Source organism: Tamandua tetradactyla, chromosome 16 (assembly GCF_023851605.1).
Source record: "Tamandua tetradactyla isolate mTamTet1 chromosome 16, mTamTet1.pri, whole genome shotgun sequence".
NCBI lineage: Eukaryota > Metazoa > Chordata > Mammalia > Pilosa > Myrmecophagidae > Tamandua > Tamandua tetradactyla.
Window position 1 is genome coordinate 13579784 of NC_135342.1, and position 27233 is coordinate 13607016.

Consider the following 27233-nt stretch of genomic DNA (forward strand, 5'->3'; position numbering starts at 1 on the left):
TGCTTTGGTGTCAAGTGGAAGAAACCAATGGCTAATTCCAGGTTCCGAAGAATTAGACCTGTGTTTCCTTCTAAAGGTTTTGTTTTTAGCTGTTACATACCTCTTCCCTTCTAATACGTTGGCTCAGATGTCTTTTCATCATCAGGGTGGAAATATCTACAGACTCCCCCATCCGGTGAAGGATGAGAACACGGCCGATGGATGGTGAGTCAGAGAGTATCCCCGCTCCTGGGGTCTGCTGTGGCTTCTGTTGGCTGGTCCTGGGTGACTGAATCTGCGTGCTTTCAGTCCTCAGGAGGTGGGGGCCGGCCCATAAGGAATAGGGGTGTAGCCTCCATTTCTTGGGACTCATTGAAGGTTGCCAGATGATTACACTGCTAGGTAGAGAAGTGTCCAGGGACCAGGTCCCACCTCCCCTACCCTTCTGCCTTGTCTCCCCACAGCAGCCAGCAAAATGGGGGCGCTACAGACTGGATGGAACCGAGGAACACTTACGTCTGCAAGAATTGCAGCCAGATGTTTTATACCGAGAAGGGGCTGAGCAGCCACATGTGTTTCCACAGTGACCAGTGGCCGTCGCCTCGAGGAAAGCAGGAGCAGCAGGTGAAGGGGCGCACACAGTGCGTTCTCTGGTTACAGGGTTTTTGACAGGCTTTAGTGGAGCAAACAGGGAGTCATTTATCTCAGGATGTGGCTATCGTCCTGGGGGAAGCTTAGACGGGACCAGGAGTCTGGGCTGCGCTGCTTATGGGGACCAGCGGAGTCTGAGACTGGCACGGCAGGCCCCAGCTTGGTCCTTGCCCCTAGCCTGACTGCCCAGAGGCCGGTGACAGCTTTTCTAGCTGTCTTCTCCTAAAGAGCCATCTGTTCCTGTGTTTAGGTGTTTGGCACGGAGTTGTTTTTTTTTTTTTTTTTGCTTTTCAAAAGGGGAATTTAATAAGTTGCTCGTTTACAGTTCTAAGGCTGAGAAAATGTCCCAATTAAAACAAGTCTATAGAAATGTCTAATCAAAGGCATCCAGGGAAAGATACCTTGGTTCAAGAAGGCCGATGAAGCTCAGGGTTTCTCTCTCAAGTGAGAAGGCACATGGCGAACACAGTCAGGGCTTCTCTCTCGGCTGGACAGGCACATGGCAAATACGGTGTCATCTGCTAGCTTGGTCTCCTGGCTTCCTGTTTCATGAAGCTCCCCGGGAGGCGTTTTCCTTCTTCATCTCCAAAGGTCGCTGGCTGGTGGACTCTCTGCTTCATGGTGCTGCAGCATTCTCTGCTCTCTCTCTGAGTCTCTCTGAATCTCCAAAATGTTTCCTCTTTTATAGGACTTCAGAAACTAATCAAGACCCACTCAGATGGGTGGAGACATGTCATCCCCTAATCCAGTTTAACAACCATTCTTAACTAAATCACATCAACCAGGGAGATGATCTCATTACAGTTTAAATATACAGTACTAAATAGGGATTATTCTACCTTTAAGAAATGAGATTTATATTAAAACATGGCTTTTCTTAGGGGGCATACTTCCTTTCAAACCAGCACATTCCACCCTCTGGCCCCTAAAAAAGACATGTTTTCAACATATACAAAATACATTAATTTCATAACAACATCAGAAATCCTTAAACCTATCAGTAGCAATACGATGAAGTACAAAATTAGAGACAGTATAAAATCTCATCAGGTCAGTTACAGACATGATCTGTCCTAAGGCAAAATTTTCTCCATTTGCTCTGGACCTTTGAAAACTCATAGCAAGTTATTTGCTGCCAACATATAAAGGAAGAACATTCACAGGATACATAGACACATTTCCATAGGGAGGAAGGAACACAGGGGTCACCAGACCCATACAGTTTCAAAAACCCGCAGGGCAAAGTCCATTAGATTTCAAAGTCTGAGACTCATTTATCCTCAAGGCTTTAGAAAGTGTCAGTCCCACCCTTTCCAAATGCCTATGCCTGCCTCTATCTGAATGCAACCTTGGGGGATATTGGGGAGACCACCTTTCTCTCCGCTCCACCCTCTCCAAGCATTGGGGCCGCACCCGGGCTCTCTGCCATCTCCAGGGCACACGCTCAGCCCCTCCATGTGGTGGCAGCCAGGCTCTCCCCCAACCCCAAGAAACGTGCTTCACCCTCTCCAAGGCCTGAGGCGGCATGACTCTTCCACTGCAATGAGGTGGAAGGCCCATTCTCTGCCTTTGGGGCAAACTCACCCTCTCCATGGGCTTGGGTGGGTCCACTCTCCTGGCCCAAGGCTTCTTGACGTCAGACCTCAGCCTCCACGGTTTTGCCTCTGAAGTTATTTTTCCTCCAATGTGTCCCTTCTCTGAACCCCTCAGTCCAGACTGGCAGCGGCTCTGTTTATACATGTCCCACAGCACTCTCGTTGGCTTTCTATGCAGTAGTGTTGAATCATGCCCATTAGACATAAGGAGTTTCCACAAATCTTTCCTGGATAACGCCATGTCCGATCCTGACTCTCTGAAATGGCTGACTGGTTCCACATTTGGTTAAATCCACACTATACTCTGTAGTCTCCCTTTCTGTAGGCCCAGAATTTTACGGGACCTCAATTTCTGGTTTCTTTTTACTCAAGAGTTCAGTTTTCAGCTTATCTCTTTCCTGTCGCATTTCACTATAAGCTGCAAGGAGAAACCAGGCTGCACTTTCGACATTTAATTTTGAGATCTCTTCTGCTAAATATCCAAGTTCATGGCTTTTAAAATCTGCCTTCCAACCAATACCACTAGTCAACTTTGCCAGATTATCTGCCATTTTAAAACAAGGATCACCTTCCTTCCAGTTTTCAATAACACGTGCCTCATTTCTTTCTAAGGCCTCATCAGAGGTATCTTTAGAGTCCACATTTCTACCAACAGTCTCTCCAAAGCATTCTAGGCCTTCTCTATCAAGCTTCTCACAACTCTTCCAAAATCTTCCCTTTATCCATTTAAAAAGCTGTTCCAACATGTTTGGTATTTGCAAACTGCAGCAGCAGCACCCCACTCTCCGGTACCAAAATCTGTTCTAGTTTGTTAGCTGCCAGAATGCAATATACCAGAAATGGAATGGCTTTTCAAGAGGGGAATTTAATAAGTTGCTCGTTTACAGTTCTAAGGCTGAGAAAATGTCCCAATTAAAACAAGTCTATAGAAATGTCTAATCTAAGGCACCCAGGGAAAGATACCTTGGTTCAAGAAGGCCGATGAAGCTCAGGGTTTCTCTCTCAAGTGAGAAGGCACATGGCGAACACAGTCAGGGCTCCTCTCTCGGCTGGACAGACACATGGCGAATACGGTGTCATCTGCTAGCTTGGTCTCTTGGCTTCTGTTTCATGAAGCTCCCCGGGAGGCGTTTTCCTTCTTCATCTCCAAAGGTCGCTGGCTGGTGGACTCTCTGCTTCATGGTGCTGCAGCATTCTCTGCTCTCTCTCTGAGTCTCGGCACGGAGTTTTGCAAGCCCCTGAGACAGGTGCTGAGGCCAGAGGGGGATGGACAGAGCCCCCCGGGAGCCAAGAGGCCCCTGGACAACACGGCAGCAGCCCCTTTGTTGGTCCCCGTGTCGGTCCTGGTGGCTCCCGTGACCCGGCTCCCAGGGACCATGGCCAAGGTGGGTGATCAGGCCCCTCCCTCTACTTCCTTCCCGTGGCTTTCTCCACCAGTGACTGAAAGGTATGGGAAAATTCCAGACTAAACACCAACAAAAGATCCTGACAGCAGAAGTTGATGTACTCATTCATTCAGCATTCACTCAGCAGTAGCCCTGTCAGCCTTGACCCCACCCTCATGGGGCTCACTGTGCAGTGGGTGACAGACTCATCCCCAGACAGAGATGGCCCAGATTGGGCAGGCCTGGGCTGAGGGAGCCTGGGGCCTCTGGGAGCCCGAAGGGATGTCCCAGGAGGAGGTAAGACCTGGACTGGAGGATGAGGCTGGCGTTGAGGAGGGGGAGTGCTGGGAGGTGAGAACCAGCCCTGCAGGTTCAAGTGTTGGGCTTGGGGAGCTTGTCTCTTCAGCCCATCCTGAAGGTCTCACATGGAGAGGCTCATGCTGGCTTCAGGCAGGGGACGTGGACCTGAAGGACACAGGAGTCAGTGGTGACTCATCAGATCTCATCAGAGATGTTGTCTGTTTTGTTTTGTTTTGTTATTTGTATTTGTTTGTTTTTAATATATATTTTTTTGGTTAGAAAAATTGTAGGTTTACAGAAAAACCATGCAAAAAGTACAGAGTTCCCATATACCTTTTTTATTATTAGCACCTTACATCAGTGTGGTCCCTTTCTTACAGTTGAAGAAAGAGCATTATTCTAATTGTACTACTAACTTTAGATCATAGTTTGTACTGGGGTTCATTGTGTTGTACAGGCCTATATTTTTTATTTTGATTTTTATTCTAATAACATATATACAACCTAAAATTCCCCCCTTTTGACCACGTTCAGGTATATAACTCAGGGCTGTTAATTGCATTCACGATGTGCTACCATCACCATCATCCATTGTCGAAAGGCTTCCCTCACCCCCAGCAGAAGCCCTGTACCATTGAAACATTAACTCCCCTTCTCTAGCCCCACCCCAGCCCCTGGTAACTTGTATTCTAGTTTCTGACTATGGCTTTACATATTCTAATTATTTCATATTAGTGAGCTTCTACAATATTTGTCCTTTTGTGTCAGGCTTTGAGTGGAAAAGTTTTTCATTCTGTCCTAGGCGTGGCTTGCCCTGGCCCCCTGGCCCTGTCTTTTTCAGTGCCAGATGTGACCACACACACTTCCAGAGTCCTCTGAGTCAGGGCCTCTCCTTGTGGGATGGGGGCATGAGAAGACTCTGGCCTGGCCTTGGCGTCTCAGGGCCAGCGGGCCTGGTAGCCCGGGCCGTGCTGCCTGAGGTTCTCCTGACCACCTCTGCGGGCTCCAGACACAGACAGGCTCGGTGCGCGTTGTCTGCTTGTGTCTCCATGGCCAGCGCCCCGTTCCCCTTGGTGCCGTCGTGCGACCAGAGGCCTCGAGTGACCACCTGTGACTCTGAGTGCTCTTGTTCTCCAGGGCCAAGAGAAAGATGCGGAGGAGAGAGACGGCAAGGAGGGCAGCCAACACAAGAAACGGAAGAAGCGCCCGCAGCCCAAGGCCCTGTTCATCCCTCCTCCACCCGCTTCATTCGGGGAGCCAGGCCCCGGCGGCTGCCACCAGAGCTGCCTGCGCTCCCCGGTGTTCCTGGTGGACCGCCTCCTGAAGGGGCTGTTCCAGTGCTCGCCCTACACACCGCCTCCGATGCTCAGCCCCATCCGCGAGGGCTCTGGGCTGTATTTCAACACGCTGTGCTCCATGTCCGCACACGCGGGGCCCGACAGACTCTTCAGCGCCCTGCTCGGTGAGTGGAACTGGGAGTCTGGCCCCTGCAGCGCGCCACCACCGCACAGCACCCTCTGCCCACGGCACTTGCTCCAGCGATTGCTCTGACTTCTGGGGTTGCTGGGTCTGAGGCTCCTACTGCCGTTCAGGAGGACCTCAGGACAGGTCCAGGAGCAGCAGCCTTTGGGGTGCTGAAGGTTTTACAGCCACAAAGAAAGCACAGGCCATTTAACCTGACCACCCCACCACCACCACCACCATGCCCTTTCATGTGATTTTCTTTTTGCTTTTTAAATTGTGTAATATATCATATATAACAAAGCAAAGAAAGAAAAAAATCAGTAGTTTTCAAAGCACTCTTCAACGAGTAGTTACAGGACAGATCGCAGAGTTTGTCATGGACTACCACTCTGTCATCTCAGATTTTCCTTCTAGCTGCTCCAGAAAATAGGAGGCTAGAAGGAATAAATATTTTTTTTATCATCTCAGTCGACTTTTTTTTTCTTTTTTTGTGAAAAATAACATATATAAAAAAGCAATATATTTTCAAAGCACACCACAGCAATTAGTTATAGAACAAATTTCAGAGTTTGGTATGGGTTACAGTTCCACAATTTTAAGTTTTTACTTATAGCTGCTCTAAGATACTGGATACTAAAAGAAATATCAGTTTATTGATTCAGCAATGTATTTATTTGCTAAACCCTCCCTTCTCTGTTTAACTCCACCATCACCTCTGATCTTTCTCCCACTCTTTAGGGGTATGTGGCTGTGCCCATTCTAACTTTTCATGTTGGAAGGGGCTGTCAGTAATATGGGGTAGGGAGATGGAACTATTTGGTGTTCTGGAGAGGCTGGGCACTCTAGGTTTCAGGACTTAGCTGGTCCAGGGACCCATCTGGAGGTTGTAGGTTTCTGGAAAGTTACCCCAGTGCATGGAACTTTTGTAGAATCTTAGGTAATGCTCTAGGTATTCCTTAGGATTGGCAGGAATGGTTTTGTTTGGGGTTTGGCAAGTTATGCTACGTAGCAATGTCTAACTGAAGCTTGCATAAGAGTGACCTCCAGTGTAGCCTCTCGACTCTATTTGAACTCTCTCTGCCACTGATAATTTATTAGTTACAGTTCTTCTTGCCCTTTTGGTCAGGATGGAATTGTTGATCCCACGTTGCCACGGCCAGATTCATCCCTGGGAGTCATCTCCCATGCCGCCTGAGAGACTTTCACCCTGGATATCATGTCCCACGTAGGTGGAAGGGCAATGATTTTGCTTACAGTTAGGCTTAGAGAGAGTGAGGGCACGTCTGAGCAACAACAGAGGTCCTCCAGAAGTCACTCTCAGGCGTACCTATAGGTGGGCTAAGCTTCTCCACTACATGTATAAGATTCACAAGAGCAAGCCTCAAGATCCAGGGCTTGGCTTATTGATTTGGGTGTCCCTAATGTTTGACACTGTATCAGGGATTTCCCTGATGGTAAGGTTTAATATTTAAGTTCCAGGCGGGCCGCGGTGGCTCAGCGGGCAAAAGTGCTTGCCTGCTATGCCGGAGGACCTCGGTTCGATTCCCGGCCCCAGCCCATGTAACAAAAACAAAAAAACAAAATACAATAAAACAAGAAAATGTTTAAAGATGTTTCCCTTTCTTCCTTCCTTCCTTCCTTCTATCCTTCCTTCCTTCTCTCTGTCTTTCCTTTAAAAAAAAAAAAAAAAAAAAAAAATATTTAAGTTCCATATTTTTTCTCCCGTCCCTCAAGGGCCTTTGCCAGTACTTTTTGTTTATCTGCTTAATGTATTCTAAGATGTGTCCAGGCATCACATTAAGCTATGCAGGATTAAAGTCCCCATTCTCATTCTGGGCTCCTTGTGTTTCTGTTGTTCAAATGAGCTATCCAGACAGGTTGAATTAGATTATGTGCTACAGACAATTTGGGTTCCAGACAAAAAAATGTTTTTTTTAACAGTTTTTATTAAGGTAATTCACACACCACTAAATGTTCTAATTCTATGGCTTTTAGTACATCGACAGGTCTGTGCAGCCGTCACCATGGATTAATTTTAGGGCATGTTCATTGTCACCCCGGAAAGCAGTCAGTCCCCCGCTCCCACGTCCCAGCCTCTGATAACCAACAACCTACTCCTGTCTCTGTATTGTCTACTCTGAAAATTTCATGTACGTGGAGTCAAGATCTGACCTTTGAAGGCTGGCTTATTTCACTTAGCATTAGGTTTTCAGGGTTAATCTGCACTGTCATGTGTATTAGCGCTTCATTCCTTTTTATGGCTGACTAGTAGTCCATCAAATGGCTCTAACGTGTTGTTTATCCGCTGCTCAGCTGACGGACACTTGGGTTGTTTCCACCTTTCCGCTGTTGTGACTAGTGCTGCCGTGAACATCTGTGTACAAGTTTTTATTTAAATGTCATTTTCAGTTCATTTGGGTATAAACCTGGGAGTGGAACTTCTGGGTCGTGTGGTAAGTCTGTGTTTCACTCTCTGAGGAGTTGCTGGACTGTTGTCTCACAATGGCTGCCCCAGCAATGTGTGAGGGATCATCTTCTCCACATCCTTTCAAGTCAGCAGTTTTATCATGGCTACCCTAGTGGGTATGAAGTGGCGTCTCGTAGTTTGTTGTTTGTTTGTTTGTTTTTCAGTTTAAACTTTTAATTTTGAAATACCTTTAAACTTGCAAGACAGTTATGAAAGTAATATAAACCACATACGAGAACTCCAGTACACTACTGCACTTCAGATACCCAGAACCACCAAGTTTAACATTTTGCCACATTTGCCAGATCATTTTATTTATCTCTTCATCTGTCTGGTCAGTCCATCTGCTATCCATCTGTCTGTTTATCTATTATCAATCCATTTGCTAAACACTTGAGTGTAGGTTGAATGTGTTACACTCTTCTCACACTTAATACTACCATGTTCATCTCCTAAGAACAAGGATGTTCACTTAGGTAATCCCCTTAAGTGCAGTTCTCAAGGTCAAGAAATTTAACCCTAATGTAAGTTTACCATCTGTACTCCAGTTGTTTCATATGGCCCAATAATATGGTCCTCTTATGTTAGATCCAAAGTCATGTATTGATTTCAGTTGCCATTGTCTTTTTAGTTGTTCTTTCTTTTATTTATTTTTTTATTGTGGGAACATAATGCACAACATAAACTTCCCTATCTCAGACCTTCCCAAGTACACCGCTCAGTGGGACTGATCCCATTCACCAAGTTGTGTGTCCTCACTGCCTTCCACACTAAAAGTTTCCCATCTCCCCAAGTGGAAACCCTGCACCTATTATGTTAGCTGCCCATTTCCACTGCCCCTCACCTCTGGCAACCTGCACTCTACTTTCTGCCTCTGTAAACTTGTATATTCTCTGAAGTTTTCTTTGTAGTTACAATAGGGCTTGGTTTTCATCCTAATTTTGTAGCAATCTCCCATGCTTTGATACAAACTCAACTTGAATAGTATACATAAGCTATGTTGCTGTATCTCTCCATCCCTCTGCCTTTATCTAGTTCTTATCATGAAGTGCATGTTTATGTGTTGTGAGTCTAAAACCAGTTGTTTCATTATATTTTATGCATATACCATTTAGATCCTGTAGTAAGTAAAAGGTGTTAAAAACCAAAACTACTATAGTACTAGCATTTATACTTACCCATGTCATTGCCCTTATCTAAGAGTTTGTTATTTCTTCATGTAGCTTCTATCATTGTCTACTGCCAATTCTTTTTAACCTGCGTCTTGTAGAGCTGGTCCAATGATGACAGATTTTCATTGCTTTTGTTTATCTGGAAATGTCTTCATCTGTCCCTTATTTTGAAAGACACTTTTGCCGTATATGAAATTCTTGGTTGGCTTTCAACACTTTATGTCAGTCCACTATCTTTTTGTCTTCACAGTTACTGAGGATTGATGGTCCCTTAATCTTATTGAGGCTCCCTTGTACGTGCCACGTTGCTTCTGTCTTGCAGTGTTTGGAATTCTCTTTTTATCTTTGGCATTCAACAGTTTTACTATAATATGTGTGGGTCTGTTTAGGTTACTCTGTTTGGAGTTCATTGACTGTCAGATATATATATTCATGTCTTTCATTAAATTTGGGAAGTTTTCAACCCATTATTTCTTTGAATATTCTCTCTGCTTCTTTCTTTCTCTTCCTTCTGGGACTCCCACAGTGTGTATAATTGATACACTTGATGGTATCTCACGTTCTGTTCACGTTACTTCATTCTTTCCTCTTTCTGCTCCCCAGACTAGATGGTTTCAGTTGTCTTATCTTCAAGTTCACTGACTCTCCTGCAGCCCCAATCTTCTGTTGAACCCCTCTAGGGAGGTTTTTTTTTTCTGTTACTGTGGTCTTCAGCCTTGTTTGGTTTCTTTTCAATAATTTCCACCTCTCTATTGGTATTCTCTCTGTGTTCATCTGTCATTTTCCTCATTTCTTTTAGTTTTTTATTCATGTTTTCCTTTAACTCTTTGAGCATATTTAGAACCATTTTTTTAAAAAAATACTTGTCTGTTATGCCCCAGGTCTTGTCCTCCTCATTGATGGTTTCTCATTTTTTAATCTCCTTTGCCTGGGCCAACACTTACTGTTTCTTTATATGTTTTATAATCTTTTGTTGAAAGCTGGACACTTTGATATTTTAATGTGTTGTCACTGGAAGTTAGACTCTGAGACATCTGTTCCTTAAGGTTATATCTAGCTGGTGTCATGACAGAGCTTTCTCTGATGTCAGGAGCTAGCAAAAAGAAGGAGGAGAAGGAGGAAGAAAAGAAAACACCTTCCCTAGTCTTTGCAGATTGATTTGTGGGAGTACTTTCCTTTAGGGCTTATCCATACAATGTGTTTTAGAGAGTGACTAGAGGCTAACATATTGGCATCTGGGTTGCCTTATCCTTTCTGCAAATGCATCTCATCTTGGGCATAGGCACGCGGCCCTAAGAATTCACACATTTGCATGAATATGAAATTAATGTCCTCCCTTCTTTAGGAAACAGTCCTAGGCACTGGACTGCATGTCCTAAAGCCAGGAATCCTTTGCCTTAGGCAGCCACTTAATTGCTGTCCCACAGTCTTCTGTGGGAGGCTCTGTGAGCCACCTTATACACCTAATACACACAGGGCAAGTTCTGGGTCAGCGGGACCCGCTGGCCACCACCAAACAGATCGGGCCAGATACTCAGGCTCCCAGTGCACGCACGAGGGCCATTCTGCTCCCTCCACGACCAGGCATCTGCACCAAGGGTGCGGGCGGGTCCTGCTGAGGTGAGCGGATCCAGCCAGTAAAGGCTCGAGATCCTAATGCACTTAAGTAGTCTTTTTCTTGATTTGGTGCTCACTCTATTTTGCAGTCCTCTGACTGTTTTTTTGATCTTTGAAAAAAATGTTTCTGCCTGTTCTTGCTGGTTGTTCAAAGCTTCTGTCAGCGCGGGGTCGGGGGTGGAGCCTTGAAACATCTCACTGCCATCTGGAGCTGTAGTTTTCCTGTGATATCTTTGTCTGGTTTTAGTATCAGGGTAATGTTGGCCTAACAGAATGAGTTGGGAAAAGTTCTCTCCTGTTTTTTGGAAGAGTTTGTGAAGGATTGGTGCTAATTCTTCAGTCGAATTCACTGGCGAAGCCAGCTAGGCTTCAGCTTTCATTTGTGGAAGTTCTTAGATTACTAATTCAGTATTTTTATTTCTCATAGGTTAATTAAGCTTTTTTCTATTTCTTCTAGAGTCAATTTCAGGAATTTTTGTCTTTCTAGGGATTTATTCTAAGTTATCTGATTTTTTTGTCATATAATTGTTAATAGTATTTCCTTATTATCCTTTTGTTTTTAATGTTTCAGTCTTTTAATTTCTGTAACATCAATAGTGATTCCCCATAGTTCTAGATTGATGATGTTTACATATATTTTTCATGAGAGAGAAATAACCTCTTATCTTGTGTGCGGCGTTTTTTTTTCTGATATTCACAACTGATTCTGATCCTATTTAATAAAGATGGAAAGATTATTTGTATCAAAAAGAAAGTGATATCCCCTCTTTCATCCCATTTAGTAATTTGAGAATCTTGCCCCTCCCTTCCTCTCCCCTCTCCTTTTTTTCTTACACGTTTTTCAATTTTGCTAATCCTTTCAAAGAATTAATTTTTGTTTCATTGATTTTTCTCAATTTTCCTGTTTTTTATTTTATTTCAACTCTAATCTCTATTTCCTTCCTTTTGAGTTTAGTTTGTTCTTTTTCTGGTTTCTTAAAATGAAAGTTTCAATTGGATTTGGCATTTTTCTTCTCATTTGCTATAGATGTTTATACTTATAAATTTTCCTCTGTGCACTGCTTCCCATAAGTTTTGGGATCCATCTTTTTGTTTTCATTAATCTCAGTGTATTTTCTAATATCTCTTTTGATTTCTTCTTTGATGTATTGGTTATTTAGGAATGTATTGCCTAATTTCCCACATATTTGCGAATTTTCCAAATTTCCTTCTGTTACTGATTTCTTATTTAATTCCATTGTGGTCAGAGAACACACTTGGCTTGACCTCTGTCCTTTGAAATGTACTGAGGCATGTTTTTTGGCCAAGGATGTGATCTGTCATGGAGAATGTCCCATGTGTCCTTGAGGAAAATATGAATTCTATTGCATGGAGTGGAATGTTCCACAGATATCTAGTTGGTTTAGAGTGTTGTTCACGTCTTCTGTTTCCTTGTTGATCTTCTGCCTCATTCCATCCATTATTAAAAGTATTGAAATCTTCAACTATTATTGATGAATTGTTGATTTTACCTTTCAATTCTGTCGGCTTTTGCTTCAGATATTTTGAGACTCTGTTGTTATGTGCATGCATGTTTATAATCATTTTATATTCCTGATGACTTGACCCTCTAACCGTTATGAAATATCCATTTTCTTTCTAGTGATATTTTTTGTTTTGAAGTCTAATTTGTCTGATATTAGTCTCCTAGTCCAGTTCTTTCATGACTGTTGTTTGCTTAGTGTACCTTTTTCATTCCTTTACCTTCATCCTGTTTGTATTTTTGAAATTAAAGACTGTCTCCTATAGACAGCATTAGTTGGGTCTTATTTTTTTTATCCAATATATTGCCTTTTGATTGTTTAATCCATTCACAGTGTTATTGATATGGTGGATTTACATCTGCTATTTTGCGTTTTGTTTTCTGTAAGTCTTATATCTTTTCCCACATCATGTTGGTCCCTACTGCTTGCTTTTGTATTAATCAAGTATTTTCTGGTATAGTGTTTTAATTCTTTTAATGATTTTTCACTGTTTTTAAAAGCCATTTTCTTAGTGATTGCTCTAGGGTTTACAGTATACATATTAACTTATCAGAATCTACTTTTATGTTTGTACTAACTTAATTATAGTGAGGTGTAAAACATTACTTCTATGTAAATCTATTCCCTCTTTTTTAGTGCTATTATTGTTATATTTGTTACATTTTTATCTATTAGACACCCAGTAATACATTGTAATAACTGTTCCTTTAGAAAGTTTTATATCACTTTAAAAAGCTGTGAGAATAAATGAAAGCATATTTGTATTTTGTTATATTAACCTTCTTCTTTACTATTTCTGGTAATCTTCATTTGTTCTTGTGGATTCAAGTTACCATCTGGTGTCATTTATTTACTTTAATATAACTTTGCTCCCACTCCCGTCCTTTAGGCTGTTGTTGTCAAAATAGCGCATTTCTTACGTTATAGGCCTAGGACACATATTGTTTGATGCAAATGCTCTTCAAGTAAATTAGGAAATGAGAAGAAATGGGCAATTATACTTTATTTGGTAATTTCCTGCATAATTATCTTTACTTTGTTTTTTTTGTCTGGAGGAACTTAACACTTTTTTTTAAAAAAAAAGAAAAAATCGCTTTATTGAAATATAATTCACGTACTATACAGTTCATCCCTTTATAGTTTATAATTCATTGGTGTTTAATATATTCATGGAGTTGTATAACCATTACCACAATCAATTTTAAACAGTTTTATCATCCCAATAGGAGACCAGTTTTGATTACCCTTGGGCAAATACTACTTTCAGTCTTTGTAGATGTGCCTATCTGAGACATTTTATATGAATGGAATTATACAGTATAAGGTCCTTTGTGATTGCCTTCCTTCACTTAGCATAATGTTTTCAAAATTCATCTATGTTGCAGCATGTATCAGTACTTTATTTATTTATTGGCATGGGCAGGCTCTGGGAATCAACCCAGGTCTCCAGCATGGCAGGTGAAAATTCTTCCATTGAGCCACCATTGCACTGCCCTCATTTATTTTTATTGCCAAAAAATATTCCACCCTTAATATTTTGTGTAAGACATATCTGCTAGCAATGAACTCACCATTTTTTTTAAAATCTGGGAATGTCTTTATTACGCCTTTTGTGTGTGTGTGTGGGGGGGGGTGATGATGGTGGTGGTGGTGGTGCTGCTGCTGCATGGGCCAGGAATCAAATCCAGGGCTCCTGTATGGCAGGCTAGCATTCTACCACTGAATGACCTGTGCACCCTATCTCACCTTCATTTTTTGAAAAATAGTTTACTGAGTACCAGATTGTTGGTCGATAGCTTATTTACAGCATTTTGAATATGTCATCCCACTGCCTCCTGATCTCCATTGTTTCTGATGAGAGGTCAGTTGTTAATCTTATATAGGCTGAGTTATTTTCTTCTTACTGCTTTCAGGAGTTTATCTTTCAACATTTTGAACTGTGATCTGTCTGAATGTAAATCTCTGTGCTTATCCTACTTGGAATTTGAGTTTCTTGGATGTGTAGATTAATGATTTTCATCAGATTTAGAGAGTTTTTAGCCATTATTTTTTCAAATATTTTTTCTATCCCTTTCTCCTCTCCTTCTGGCATTCCCATTATGTGTATATTGGTGCACTTGATATTAAATGTCCCACTTTTTTCAGAGACTCTGTTCATTTTTCTTCATTCTTTCTCCTCGGCTCTTCAGAGTACATAGTCTTTAGTGACTTGTTTTCAAATTTGCCGATTATTCCTTCTACCAGCCATAATCTGGTGTGAAGCCCCTCTAGTGAATTTTTTATTTTGGTTATTGTACTTCCTAACTACATTTTCATGTTTTAAAAGTAATTTGTTTTGGACGGGCCATGGTGGCTCAGCAGGCAGACTTCTCGCCTACCATGCCGGAGACCTGGATTTCGATTCCCAGTGCCTGCCCATGCAAAAAAAAAAAAAAAAAAAGATTTGTCTTTATTAATATTTTGTATCTGATGACTCATTGCTATCATACCTTACTTTACTTCTTTACACTTGATTTCCTTTAGTTCTCTGAAAAGGTTCATAATAGTTGCTTCCAACTCTTTGCTCTTTGTGCCCCTTCAAAGGTAGTTTCTGTTGCCTGATTTTTTCCCCTGGGTATATGTCACATTTTCCTGTTTCTTTGCATGTCACTTAATTGTTTTTATGAAAACCGGACATTTTGGATAACATATTGCAGCGATTCTGGACACTGCTCCCCTGGGGTTTTGTTGTTGCTGTTAGCTTGTTTTTTTGTTTGGTTAGTGATGTGATGATACCCTACCCCACCCCCTGCCCTGATACAGACTCTCGATGTCCCCGCTCAGATTTTTTTCCCCTTGTTTTAATCTTTAAACCTGGCTAGCTAGGGTTTGCTTCTTGGTCACCATAAGCCATTTGTTGTTCAGAAGATGTGTTTAAGCCTCCTTGGCCAGTTAGATTTTTAACCTCTACCACTGGATGCGTGTGTGGCTTGAAAGCCATTACCTCTGTTCATGGAGCTTACGTTTTTGCCTCATGTTCAACCAGGAACTGCTGTCGAAGAAAAAACTGTACCAGACTGTGAAATGGGCAAGAATGACTTTATTCAGGGGCTGCTATAGCAGGGGAGAGAGAGTGTAGACCTCAGTTCTGTCAAAACAAAGGACAGCCAGCTTTTTAAGGGCTGGGAGTGGGTTGGAAGGAAAGCCCTGGAAGAGAGTAAGGGGTTGCTCACTGATGGGTGAGTTGCATTTAGGACCCCTTGGTGGGGAATGTTTTCCTTTGTTGTCATTAGGCCGCCTGGAGTCTGCATGGACTGGGAGAGAGGAGGAAGGGGATAAGCACCTACCCGTTTAGGAGCTTCTCAGGCACCTGGGTAGCTCTGGGGCTTAGTGAGGGGGAGAGGGGAGTGGCGGTCAGGAGCAATATTGATATGTGGAATAGCTAGGGTCTGAAGTTGGCTTTTTCTGTCTTCACCCTTGCAGTCTGAACTGTGTCTCTGCAGTCCCACAGGTGCAAGATTCGTTTCAAGGTAGTCAGGAGCTGGGAGGGGGCGGGAAGGGGCCTGTGCGGCAGAGCCAGGCCGGCAGCTGGGTCACAAGAAGGCACGACAGTCTTAGTCTTCGTCGGTGGTGTGCTGGAGCCTCCCACCTTCCTCGCTCTCGAGTGGGCCTCAGACACACCTTCAAGGATGTGTGATCTTATCTTTAAGCCTGGCTGACTGGAAGTCATACCTGGATCCAAGTAGCTTACTGCTGAGCCGTGTTCAGTTGTGTCTAAGCCCCATGTGTCAGGGAGGTTTCCACACTGGGCTGATGGGTCTGTGTGCAGCTTGGGGATGACCCATGGCTGCCCCACGCCCTGCTCAACACAGGCCTTTCTTCCCCCAGTTGGCTAGGATCCTGGACCACTCTTCTGGGCTGTCTCCGTTCTGTCTCTGGTGCTCTAGGTTTAACTTCTGTCCCCGCTGCTGCTGTGGTTTGCTGTATTTTGGAGCCACACCTACCTGTTAATTGCTGTCCATTGTTCTCTAGCCCTGGTGCAGATAAAGTCGGTTCCCTCCAGGAGAGCGTCCTCCTCCCACCCTGCCTTTGCCATTGGCAGAACCCCGACCACCACCACTGCACTTGAGCTGGGGACAGGAACCCACCTTTTCTAGAGCAACCCCTTTCTGTGAGTGGGCACTGGACGGAGGGTAGCAGCCCTTGATGCTCTCAGCTCAGCCTTGTTGGCCTGAAACCTCCACTCTACAGGCATGCTGGGGAGGGGGTAATCAGGACCCAGTGTTACCTGGGCCGAGCCTCCACTCTAGGAGTGCAGATTGGGTGGGGTCAGGGGGTCCCAGGCTTCCAGTCCACGTCTACCTGAAATGGCTTCTGCTACTACTGAGACACGCCAGCAGCCTGCCTCTACCCGGGTGAAGCCACAACCCCAGACCAGCAGCTGGGGGCTTGGGAGCTCCATCTTCTGGGCCGTACCTGCCTTACTAGAACTCCTGAGGTAGAGCTTCCAGGAGGTGGGGGTGTGGGGGGGAGGGAAAGGGAGCCAGGGCATGGCTCAAATGCCACACCCTCTCTGTGCTTCCCCAAATGGAGCCTACTTTCTTGCATGAATGCTTCTCCCTTAGTGCACGTGCCCTTTGGACAATTTCCAGAGATTCTCATTGTAGTTTTTTATAATTTTCACCAGTTAATTTTTTTGTTACTGGGCTGAGGCCCTGTGGAGCTCCTTAATACTCTGCCATTTCAGTAGACTCCCACCCTGTTTTTGTTTGCAAGCTGCTGGAATGCAATATATCCGAATTGGAATGGCTTTTATTAAGGGAATTTAGTAAGTTACAAGTTTACAGATCTAAGCCTATGAAAATGTCCAAACTAAGGCATCCAGTAAAAGATACCTTAATTCAAGGAAGGCCAATAGGTCTAGAAACCTCTGCCAGCTGGGAAGTCACCTCTGCCAGCTGGCATCTACTGGTCTCTTGCTTCTGGACTCCATTGTGTTCAGCCTCTGTTTCTTCTACTGGGCTGGCTTTCATCTCTTGGCTTCCCTTGGCTCTGTTCAGGTTTTGGCTTGCTTAACATCTTATGGCAATATCTGCTGGGCTCCAGGCATCCCCAAACATCTGTGTCTCTGTTCTCCAAGTGTCGGCATCTGTGTCAGCTCTCTCTGTTGGCTCTGTCCTTTCTGCTTTCTCTAAAATGTTTCCTCTTTTAAAGGACTCCAGTAAACTAATCAAGAGTGGAGTTGCATTTCCATCTAATCAAAAGATAAAACCCACAATTGGGTGTTGCCACCTCTCCCTGGAGATAATCTGTTCAAAAGTTTCTTCCCTACAGTATTGAATTAGGATTAAAAGAAATAGCTGCCTCCACAAGATTGAATCAGGATTAAAACATGGCTTTTCTGGGGTACAGAATATTTTCAAACTGGCACACACCCCCACCCCCACCATGCGATTTAAACATCCTGCTTACAGCTGATTACTGCAAATCCTTCTTCATGAGGCTTTTTGTCCTTTGTCTTCTAGACCCAGTGGATGGCTCATTTGGCATCTGTATGGTGAAGGACAATACCAAGATCAGCATTGAGCCGTGAGTTGGAAGAGAAAACCAGAACCCCACCCCCTCCAAAGCGGAATGCTTTTATCCCCCTTGAGTTCCAGGGTCAGAGTCTCCCAAGGGCTCTTCTGTCTTAGGGGGCTCAGGCCCAGCCACAGGGCCTCCCATAGTGTAGCAGGAGGTTTCTCCAGGTACCTGCAGGAAGGTCCCCCTTATCCCTTCTGTCCAGACAGACCATAGCTGGGCCCATGGGGGCAGAATGCCTCGGACCCTGGGGTTCTAGGTGGAATTGGTGACACAGTACAAGGCTCAGCAGTATCCATGGACATAGATACACAGACCTGTCCTGGACCCCAAGAGAGACACCTAAGACCAAAAATCCTGGCAATAAGGAAAAGCAGAGGAAGGGAGGATGAAAGGAAGTGTCCCCAGAGCAGTTTCTGGCAGGCCTGCGCACCTTTGTCTGTGGTGACCGATACAGGAAGCATTTGGAGGTGGCAGAGGGTTTTCACTGAGCTAGGGATGTGGCCCCCGAGCAGGGCACCCGGAGCAGCTCCACTCAATTCCCTACTTAGTCACCTTTGTGTTTCTTGCGTGTCTGTGTGTGGCCACATTTCAGACACATCAACATAGGAAGCCGCTTTCAGGCTGAGATCCCGGAGCTCCAGGAGAGGTCACTGGCTGAAATTGATGATCCTGTCGCTTCTCTGGTCTGGAAACCGTGGGGAGATGTGATGACCAACCCTGAAACACAGGATAGAGGTGGCTGAGACTTTGGGGTCCAATTCCCAAGGCCCCACCTTCCCTGTTCATCTCTGGGGAGTGTCTCTCCCCAGCTCTCACCTTGATGAAGAAGCAGTGTCCCTTGGGTGGGAGCTGGCCCTTGCCCCAGCATTGCTGCTCCTGCGCTGTGTTCCCATCCCCTGCCTCTCCTCCCGCACAATACTCAGCCATGCTGCCCAGAGTAGGGGCCAGGGCTACAGCTCGTACTCCCTGGGCCTCCCTTTCATCCCTGTCTCTCTCCTCTGTTCTCTGGGGTGGTTTCTCCTTTGCACTTCCTGACCCCTTTGTATCTCCTCTTCCTGATGCCTGGCGGGTCTGCTTGCTCACAAACACAGTGACGGAGCTGTGCAACGTGGCCTGTTCCAGTGTGATGCCAGGAGGGGGCACAAACCTGGAGCTGGCTCTGCACTGTCTGCACGAAGCCCAGGGCGACGTTCAGGTGAGGCTGCCTGTCCTCCTGTGGCTGGGTATGCCAAACGCCTGTCAGGTGGGGTTTTACAGGTAGCACAGACTTAGGGAAGGCTACCCTTCCCTCTCCTGATGCCTTCGGGATTGGCAGGGTCCTTGTGAACTGCAGAGGAAAGACTAAGTAAGGGCTCATTTGATAAGTTATTTATCTGGGGCAACACCAGTAGCACTCCTCAGAGTGTCTGGTGATGTTGGGGAGGGGAGTGGAGCCCCCTCAGAGCCCTGCATTTATATCATTTATATATTGAGCTTTATGATTTTATTTTTATTTCTAGCAGTTTTGTTGAGATATATTCATATACCATACAATCCATGCAAAGTGTGTACTCAGTGGCTCACAGTATCATCATATAGTTGTACATTTCATCACTACAATCAATTTTAGAACATTTTTATTTTAAAAAAATCCCGTATTCCTTATCCCACCTATTACTGAAGTCTACTATTATTGTTGAAACATCTATCGCTCCCTTCAGTTTTGCTAAAATCTGTCTTATGTACTTTGGAGCTCCTTGATTGGGAGCATAAACATTTATGATTGTTATTTCTTCTTGGTGAATTATCCCTTTAATTAGTATATAGTGTCCTTCTTTGTCTCTTATGACGTCTTTACATTTTCTCTGATATTAGTATAGCTACTTCTGCTTTCTTTTGGTTACAACTTACGTGGAAAATCTTTTTCCATCCTTTCATTTTCAATCTGTTTGTATCCTTGTGTCTAAGATGAGCCTTTTGTAAGCAGCATGTAGCTGGATTATGTTTCTTAATCCATTCTGCCAATCTGTATCTTTTAATTGGTAAGTTTAGTCTGTTAACATTCAAAGTTATTACTGAAAAGGCATTTCTTAAGTCCACCATCTTATCTTTTGGATTTTATTTGACAGATCTAAATATTCTTTTCCCTCTTACTCTTTTTATCCTTTAAATTACCCTTACTAGTACTCTTCAATTCTGTGCCCTCCTCTAGACCTCCTTCTCTGTTTTTGTTTTTTTCCTACTACCAGAACTCCCTTTAGTGTTTCTTATAGGGCTAAGTCTCTTGTTGACAAATTCTTTCAGAATTTGTTTGTCTGTGAAAATTTCAATTTCTCCCTCAGTTTTGAAGGACAGTTTGGCTGGGTATAGAATTCTTGGCTGAAAGTCTTTCTCTTTCATAATCTTAAATGTACCATACCACTGCCTTTTCACCTCTATAGTGCTGGTTGAATAGTCTAAACTCAGCCTTATGTGGTTTCCCTCGAATGTAGTAGATTGTTTTTCTCTTGAAACTTTCAGGATTTTCTGCTTCTCTTCAACATTTGACAGACTGATTAGTATATGTCTTGGGAAAGGCCTATTTGGATTTATTCTGTTTGGAGTTTGTTGAGTTTCTTTTTCTTTGTCTTGCATATTTACGTTCTTTGTAAGGGTTGGGAAGTTTCCCCCCATTATATCCTCAACTACTCTTCCTAACCCTTTATTCTTCTCTTCTCCTTTGGGGACACCAGTGATTCTTATATTTGTGCGTTTTGTTTTGTCCATCATTTCCCTGAGATCCAATTCAGAATTTTTTGTCTTTTTTTCCATTTGCTGTTTTGAGTGTTCAAGACCAGTTGTCCTGTACTTTAGTTTCTCATTCTTTCTTCTAGCTCTTCAGATCTGCTGTTGTGTATCTCTAGTGTGTTTTTTACTTGGTCTACAGCATTTTTAATCTCTGTAATATCTGCCATTTTTCTTCTTATTCTTTCAAATTCTTCTTAATGCCCTTCTAGTGTCTTCTTGATCTCCTTTATGTTATTAGCCATCCCATTTATTTTATTTAGTAGAATTATATGAACATCTATGATTAGTTGTTCCAATGTTTGTGTCTCCTCTAGTGTTTTAATTTGGTCGTTAGGCTGGGTTATATCTGTCTGCATCATGATATGCTTAGTGATCTTCTGTTGTCTTTGCCGCAGGTAAATATTTTGATTGTTTACCTTGGAACTTGATTTCCTTCAGTAGTCTAAAGCCCTGTATTTGCTGGATGGATGTGGAGCAGGATGCGGGGGGCGGGGCCGGGCACAACAGTGTGGTGGTGCATTGCAGGGCAGGTACAGGCACAGGTGGGGGATGCTACGCTGGAGCCTGTGAGCATGGGTGCCCAGCAGTGGGACGGATGTGGCTGTGCAGGTGCATGGGTCTAGGGGTCGGGGCCATGGTGTGCCCTGGTCTGGGGCACGAGGCCCATTGTGCGCATACACAGAGCTCCCGGCAGTGAGGGCATTCATTGCTCCTGTGCAGGCTGGGGGCGGATGTGGCCTGGTTGTGCAGGTTAGCGCTTTCCCAGAGCTGGGGGGCGTGACTGGGGGCTGTGCACATGTGCAGATCTGGAGTGCCATAAACTGATGTGTGCAGACCTCAGGGTGGGCAGGGTGGGGCTGTGCAAGTGTATAGCCTGGATATGGAGGTAAGTGCCCGCAGCCTTTATCCACTGCTGACTGCTTGCAGGGGATAGGAAGGGCTTGGGAGAGGTCAGGAGAGGTCAAGAGAGTTTGGGAGGGTCGGGGAGAGACTGTACTTTTGAGGAGAGGTGGGTTGGGCTGGGGCAGGCGCGCTGGGGTGGGGGAAGGTACATGCATGGGGGTTTGGTGGGGCAGGGGCACTTGGAGCATGGGGAGATAGGTGGGTGACAGGGTTCAGATGCGTGGGGTGTGGGATGAGTCACGGGTCATGGGGCTGCTCTGATGAGGGTAGCGCGTTCAAGGAACATGGCTTAGCTTACTTCCTGGTCCTGGTCTCCTCATCCATGCAGTCCTGAGGGCTCCGAGCTTCCGTGTTAGGCTGTTTGCACCAGCTGGATGTCTCTAGTTTTCTGCATCTCAGTTCCTCAGCTTTTGCAACCAGGGCCGCCCTATGTGGTGCAGACGACCCTCTCAGGTCACTCACACCCTGGGGTCACTGTCTCAGTCACCCTCCCATCCCTTTTCTACCTGTCCCTTGGAGCAGGAACTCAACCTATCCTATTCTGCCATTTTCCCAGAACTCTCTATCCCACCTGTTATTAACCCTAGCATTGGTGTGGTGTATTTGTCACAGTTGATGAAAGAATATTAAAATACCACTGTTAACTATAGTCCACAGTTTGCATTAGGTGTATTTTTTCCCATACACCCCTCTATTATTAACTCCTTATCATTTTTTTAACTTCATTTTATTGTATAGTATAACATATATACAAAGCAAAAAAATAAAAAAGCAGTAGTTTTCAAAGCACTCTTCAACAACTGGTTATAGGACAGATCCCAGAGTTTGTCATGGGCTGCCATATGATCCTTTCTTATTTTTTCTTCTAGCTGCTCCAGAATATAGGAGGCTGGAGGGCTTAAGTACTTTGTTATCATCACAACTGACTTTCTTTTCCTTCTTTTTTTGTGAAAAATAATATATATACAAAAAAAATAAATTTCCAAGCACAGCACCACAATTAGTTGTAGCACACATTTCAGACTTTGACATGGGTTACAATTTCACAATTTTAGGTTTTTACTTCTAGCTGCTCTGAAATACTGGAAATCAAAAGATTTACCAATTTAATGATTCAACATTCATATTCATTTGTTAAGTCCTTGTTGCTTCCTATGAAACGGAGCTTGAACGATATTAAGGAATGATGAGAAAGAAAGAGACAGACGGGTTCAGGGGGTCTGAAGCTTAGCCATAACAGACAACAGACAACTTTATTCTTAACTAGTTCCTGCTTATATACTGCAGGGTTTAGGTGACTAAAAGCATGCATACATTTCATGAAAAAACAGAGTGCCTACTTATCAGTATATTACTCCCTACATACGAGAGATAGCTAACAAGATCTTGGGGCTTAAGAAAAAACAAACATTCTCTCCCTCTCAGACTGTCCTCCAATTAAGCAGATAGCAGTCTCCACAGTTTACTGCCGTCGCCACTCTGAAGCCAGTTGCACCCAATAAATTCCGCAGGTTTTCCAGTAACCCTGGCTCCTACATCTCCCCCTTTTTACTTTATAAGCCAGGGTGACCGTGCCTGTCTTAGGTTGCCCTTAGGCTCTGAAGTAAGGGTCTTACCCGTCATTGGCTACCAGTGAAGCTCTCTGACTTTGATTCAGGAGGGAGCCAAGGGCTTTCACTCTGCTTAGTGGCACGGCTTGCTACTTTGAACACTTGTTGTTTAACACAGCTGAGGAGGAAGAGAAAGAGTATAAACAGCCCCAAACCTAAGCCTATAGTAGTCAAAAAATGATGTGATTTCCACCAGTAAACAGGATTAAGATTTTTTAGCTCTTGGGTAAGTATTGTATAACATCATCTCTGTTAGTTATATGTAAATTACTTTGAGCTATTTCTAAAACCCGCTTTTGTAATTTTAAAATATCAAGACTTAAACTACCTGAATGCCCCCAAAGATGCCTCTTTATCTTTTCCCATTCTGTTTCAGAATGATTATATCTTAAAGGGATAATACAAAAATTGCTCTCATTCCAGTCACATTTTAAACTTCGTAAAAAATGTAAATTATACATTTGAACTCCAATATGAACCAATGCCGTCTCTGTATCATTTAGTCTATTATTAATTTACTCATCAATATGAGACTGACTATGCCACAGTTCACTGGTGTTTTTATGCCATCCTTTAGCATAATGCTGCATCTGTAGAGTTTGATGCAATGCAGTTCCAGCGACCACAGTCACTGTGATAATTCCAATGATTTTAATAACAGCTGCAATAATGAGTCCAATTAGTCTCTTAGTCCTTTTCAGATATTCTTTTGCCAAATGGATCAGGATTTGTGTTTCTGGAGAGGATTGCAAAGATCTTGACATCTGCACCAGCAGCCAAACGCCTCTTCTTCTCCTTGCCACTATAATCGTCTCATTTTCCTATAACATAAATGCTTGGAGACAAGTGAATAGAGAATAATTCTCACAATTAAAAGCTTTATTTCTTATATGCATATGACTTTTAACAAATACATATGTATCTCTAGTACATATTTGCAAATAATGTTTATGGCTGCTATTTAAAGAGGTTATAGCTATTAGAATTTGCTATAAAAATTCATCCCAGTCCTAGGAAAATTTTCCATAAATTTCTCTGATTAATGTTATATTTATCATCCCATGAATTTGGCACAAATCGTCCTCTATGTATTAAACTCTGATTTAGCTTGCCTGTCCATATAGTCTCAGTTATCTTCAAGTTAGAGATGGGAGGCCCCACAGGGGCTGCATCTCTTACAATTCCAGAGGAATCATTAATTATGATAACTGCTCAATCCATATGACATAACTGCCATCCATTTCAACTTTCTTTCCCATCTAACAGGCAAGTATCATTTGATTCCATAGAGTTAAAAGAGGAATATACATATAGGTAATTATGAGAATCATTCTGAATCTTAAACCATGTAGTTTAATTACTTATTGTCATACACAGTAATTCATTACCTATACATATGGGTCTTTCTAAAAACGGAAGAGTTAAATTTGATGCCATTTTTCTTCTTCTTTAAGTAGTTTTGGAAGTTTTAAATCTACTGGACCTGGGAATCCTAAACTAGTATTCAGATATTTTGGTAAAGTTGGTTCTGCCCATGTTAGGGCCCACAGCAGAGGTGGGTTAGGAATATAAACCCAATCAGTATAATTATGTCCCTGTCCTTCAGCAATTAAAATTATATGTTCTATAATGTACATTACCCATTTAGTTATTTTCATCAGAGTCGACATGCCTGGGTTTTATTCTTCTCTAGGGAATCCAAACCGAGGTTCTCTCATCTGTAATGATAAGAGCAAATCCCCTACCCACACCTTTATCGTGCCTGGTTTCCATAGATCATCCTTAACATCTTTGCAATAGATTGGCTGCATCTGCAGTTCTGTTTGAGTCATGTCACTTTTCTTTTCCAAATTACTAAAATGTTGTTCTGCAGAAGTCTGTGATGAATTATTATAAATGTTTAAAAAATTTAAAGTAAACAATGCTTTTGCTAATTGATCTTTAGGTGTACTTATTTTCACAACATCATCCTCCTGATCATCATCTCCCCCTTTTTTATTTTATAAGCATAGACTTTAGCATCCAGTTTGTTCATCCAATAATTTATTGCCCAGAGGGATTATGCAGAATTCCTGATATGTGTAATATGAAAAGTAGTATAAAATTTATGAAATTGCTTTCTTATATAAACAGGACCATTGTCCATTTTATTAGATTGAGGGTATCCCATAACGGCAAAAGTATTAAGTAAATGTGATTAATCATGACAGAAACATTCTCCAGATTGTGCTGTAGCCCAGATGAAATGAGAAAAGGAATTTATAATAACATGTACACATATTGCATCTTACCAAAATGTGAAGTATGAGTAACATCCATTTGCCATAATTTATTTGCTTTTTGACCTCGAGGATTAACCCCTGATGCAAATGGGAGTGCATTTAAACCTTCACATGTTGGACAAGTCTTAATAACTTCTTGAGCTTGCTGTTTAGATAAAGATGGAAATTTCTTTCTTAGCCCTTTGCTATTAATATGAGTTAATTTGTGAAATGTTGTGGGATCCTGAATTATTTCCACAAGAGTATCTGCTTGATGATTTTGTAATGACATAGACCTTTAAGATTAGTATGAGCTCTTACATGCATGATAAAAAGAGGGGTAATTTGACTTTTGACTAATGTTTGTAAACGTAAAAACATTTGGGACAATTCATTTCCTTTAAATAAAGAAGCTATTTTAATGTGAGTAACTGGCAGACATACTCAGGATCAGAAACAATTTTAAGAGATTGCGGAAAATTTTTTAATATTTGAATTACAGCTGCTAATTCGGTGCACTGGGCTCAAGTATAAGGTGTTTTTTATCTTTTGTTTTTTCTTGGGGTGACAAATGCAGCCTGCCTATTATTGCTACTATTAGTAAAGATGGTAATGGCTCTCTCTAGTGGGGAGGCACTAACTATTTTAGGCAAAATACATTGTGTTCTTTTTAGAAATTGTAAAAGTTTTATTTATTTATTTATTTTTTTTTTAAAAACTTAACAAACGAACAAAAACATTTCTAACATATCATTATTCCATTCTATATATAATCAGTAATTCACAATATCATCACATAGTTGCATATTCATCATCATGATTAAGAAATTATAAAAGTTTTGACACAGGTAAATGCTTATCAATTTGTCCTTTAAAATTACTTAATGCTATTTGCCAAGAGCTATTGAAGATAAATAGACTTTGAAGCTCTTCCTTTGTGAGATCACACATTATATGATTAGGATCCTTTTACTTGATAATATCTTTGGCAACCTTTGGCTAGTAAAGAAATGATTTTTTGCAAATACGCATTTAAACATTTTTGTTGATTGTTTGGTAAAAAAATCTGTTTTAAAATACCATCTTGCCAAAATAGGCCTGTGGAAGACTGCAAGGTAAAGAAAATAATAAAATCAACAGGTTTTTCTAAATCTATTTGAATAAGCTGTCCTTCCTGGATGCATTGTTCAACTAATTGTAATTCTTGTTCAGCTGCAGCTATTAACTGCCTTTTGCTTAATAAATCAGAATTTTTTTGTAAACTATCAAACAGGCTCTGTAACATATAATCTAGAATCTCTAAATTGGCAGGTAGCAAAAGTGAAAAGGCAGAGTGTCAATAGTGACATGTACCCATAGTAAATGACTAGATTTTGTAAAATGGATTCATTGGATTGATTGAAAAAGAATGCAGGAATGAGGATTTTTTATATTTAGCTGTGCATTTTTGGTAATTTTAAATTTATTGCATGTAGTTTTTATGATATTTTCCCTTAAAAGTGGTCAAATTCCAATTTGCTTACATGACCAGGCCCAGTTGGGTCCTCTGGGAACTGGCTAGGGACCAAGGGGAGCTTCCTGGGACCTAAATATCTTTATTAAAGTACACCTCCTTCTGGGGGGATAGCCAGTCCTCCCAGCTAGAGTGCACGTTTTAATTGTTTCTTACCAAGGTCATGTGATAGCAATATTAGGTGAACAGAACAGACTCCACAAGTATATTTTTTCTTGCATTCAGCTCTTAAATTTGATTTGCTCCCAACATAAGCCGTGGTCATTTTGGGATAAATTTAGTTTATACATATGTAGTTTATATAAACACTGAACAAAGCATTAAAATATTTTGGCTTGAAGGAATTTAGGTATTTATATGATTTAAATATTATTTAGCCAGTAATAGATTCATTTACAGCAATATTACTTAGATTAATAGATTGAGCCACCTGGTTTAGGGCAAGAAAAGAAACAGTTTTTTGCC

General features: G+C 42.4%; 1 protein-coding gene and 1 long non-coding RNA gene across 4 annotated transcripts in view; one reads left to right on the forward strand and one right to left on the reverse strand.

The window, feature by feature from the left end:
* Positions 1-27233, forward strand: part of ZNF541 (zinc finger protein 541) — an 85459-nt gene that overhangs the window by 32517 nt on the left and 25709 nt on the right. For 2 of the 3 annotated variants that reach the window (XM_077131316.1, XM_077131317.1), the window contains 6 exons: positions 146-204; positions 444-603; positions 5048-5372; positions 17658-17721; positions 18308-18450; positions 18807-18910. In XM_077131316.1, coding sequence (XP_076987431.1) covers positions 146-204; positions 444-603; positions 5048-5372; positions 17658-17721; positions 18308-18450; positions 18807-18910 — 855 coding nt within the window. The remainder of the gene's footprint in view (positions 1-145; positions 205-443; positions 604-5047; positions 5373-17657; positions 17722-18307; positions 18451-18806; positions 18911-27233) is intronic. The other variant, XM_077131319.1, reaches the window with a different exon arrangement.
* LOC143658908 (uncharacterized) lies at positions 3745-17953 on the reverse strand. Its single transcript, XR_013163365.1, has 3 exons — positions 17884-17953; positions 17605-17682; positions 3745-4075 (listed from the first exon to the last, which is right to left on the reverse strand). It is a non-coding gene; the product is annotated as an uncharacterized LOC143658908 (long non-coding RNA).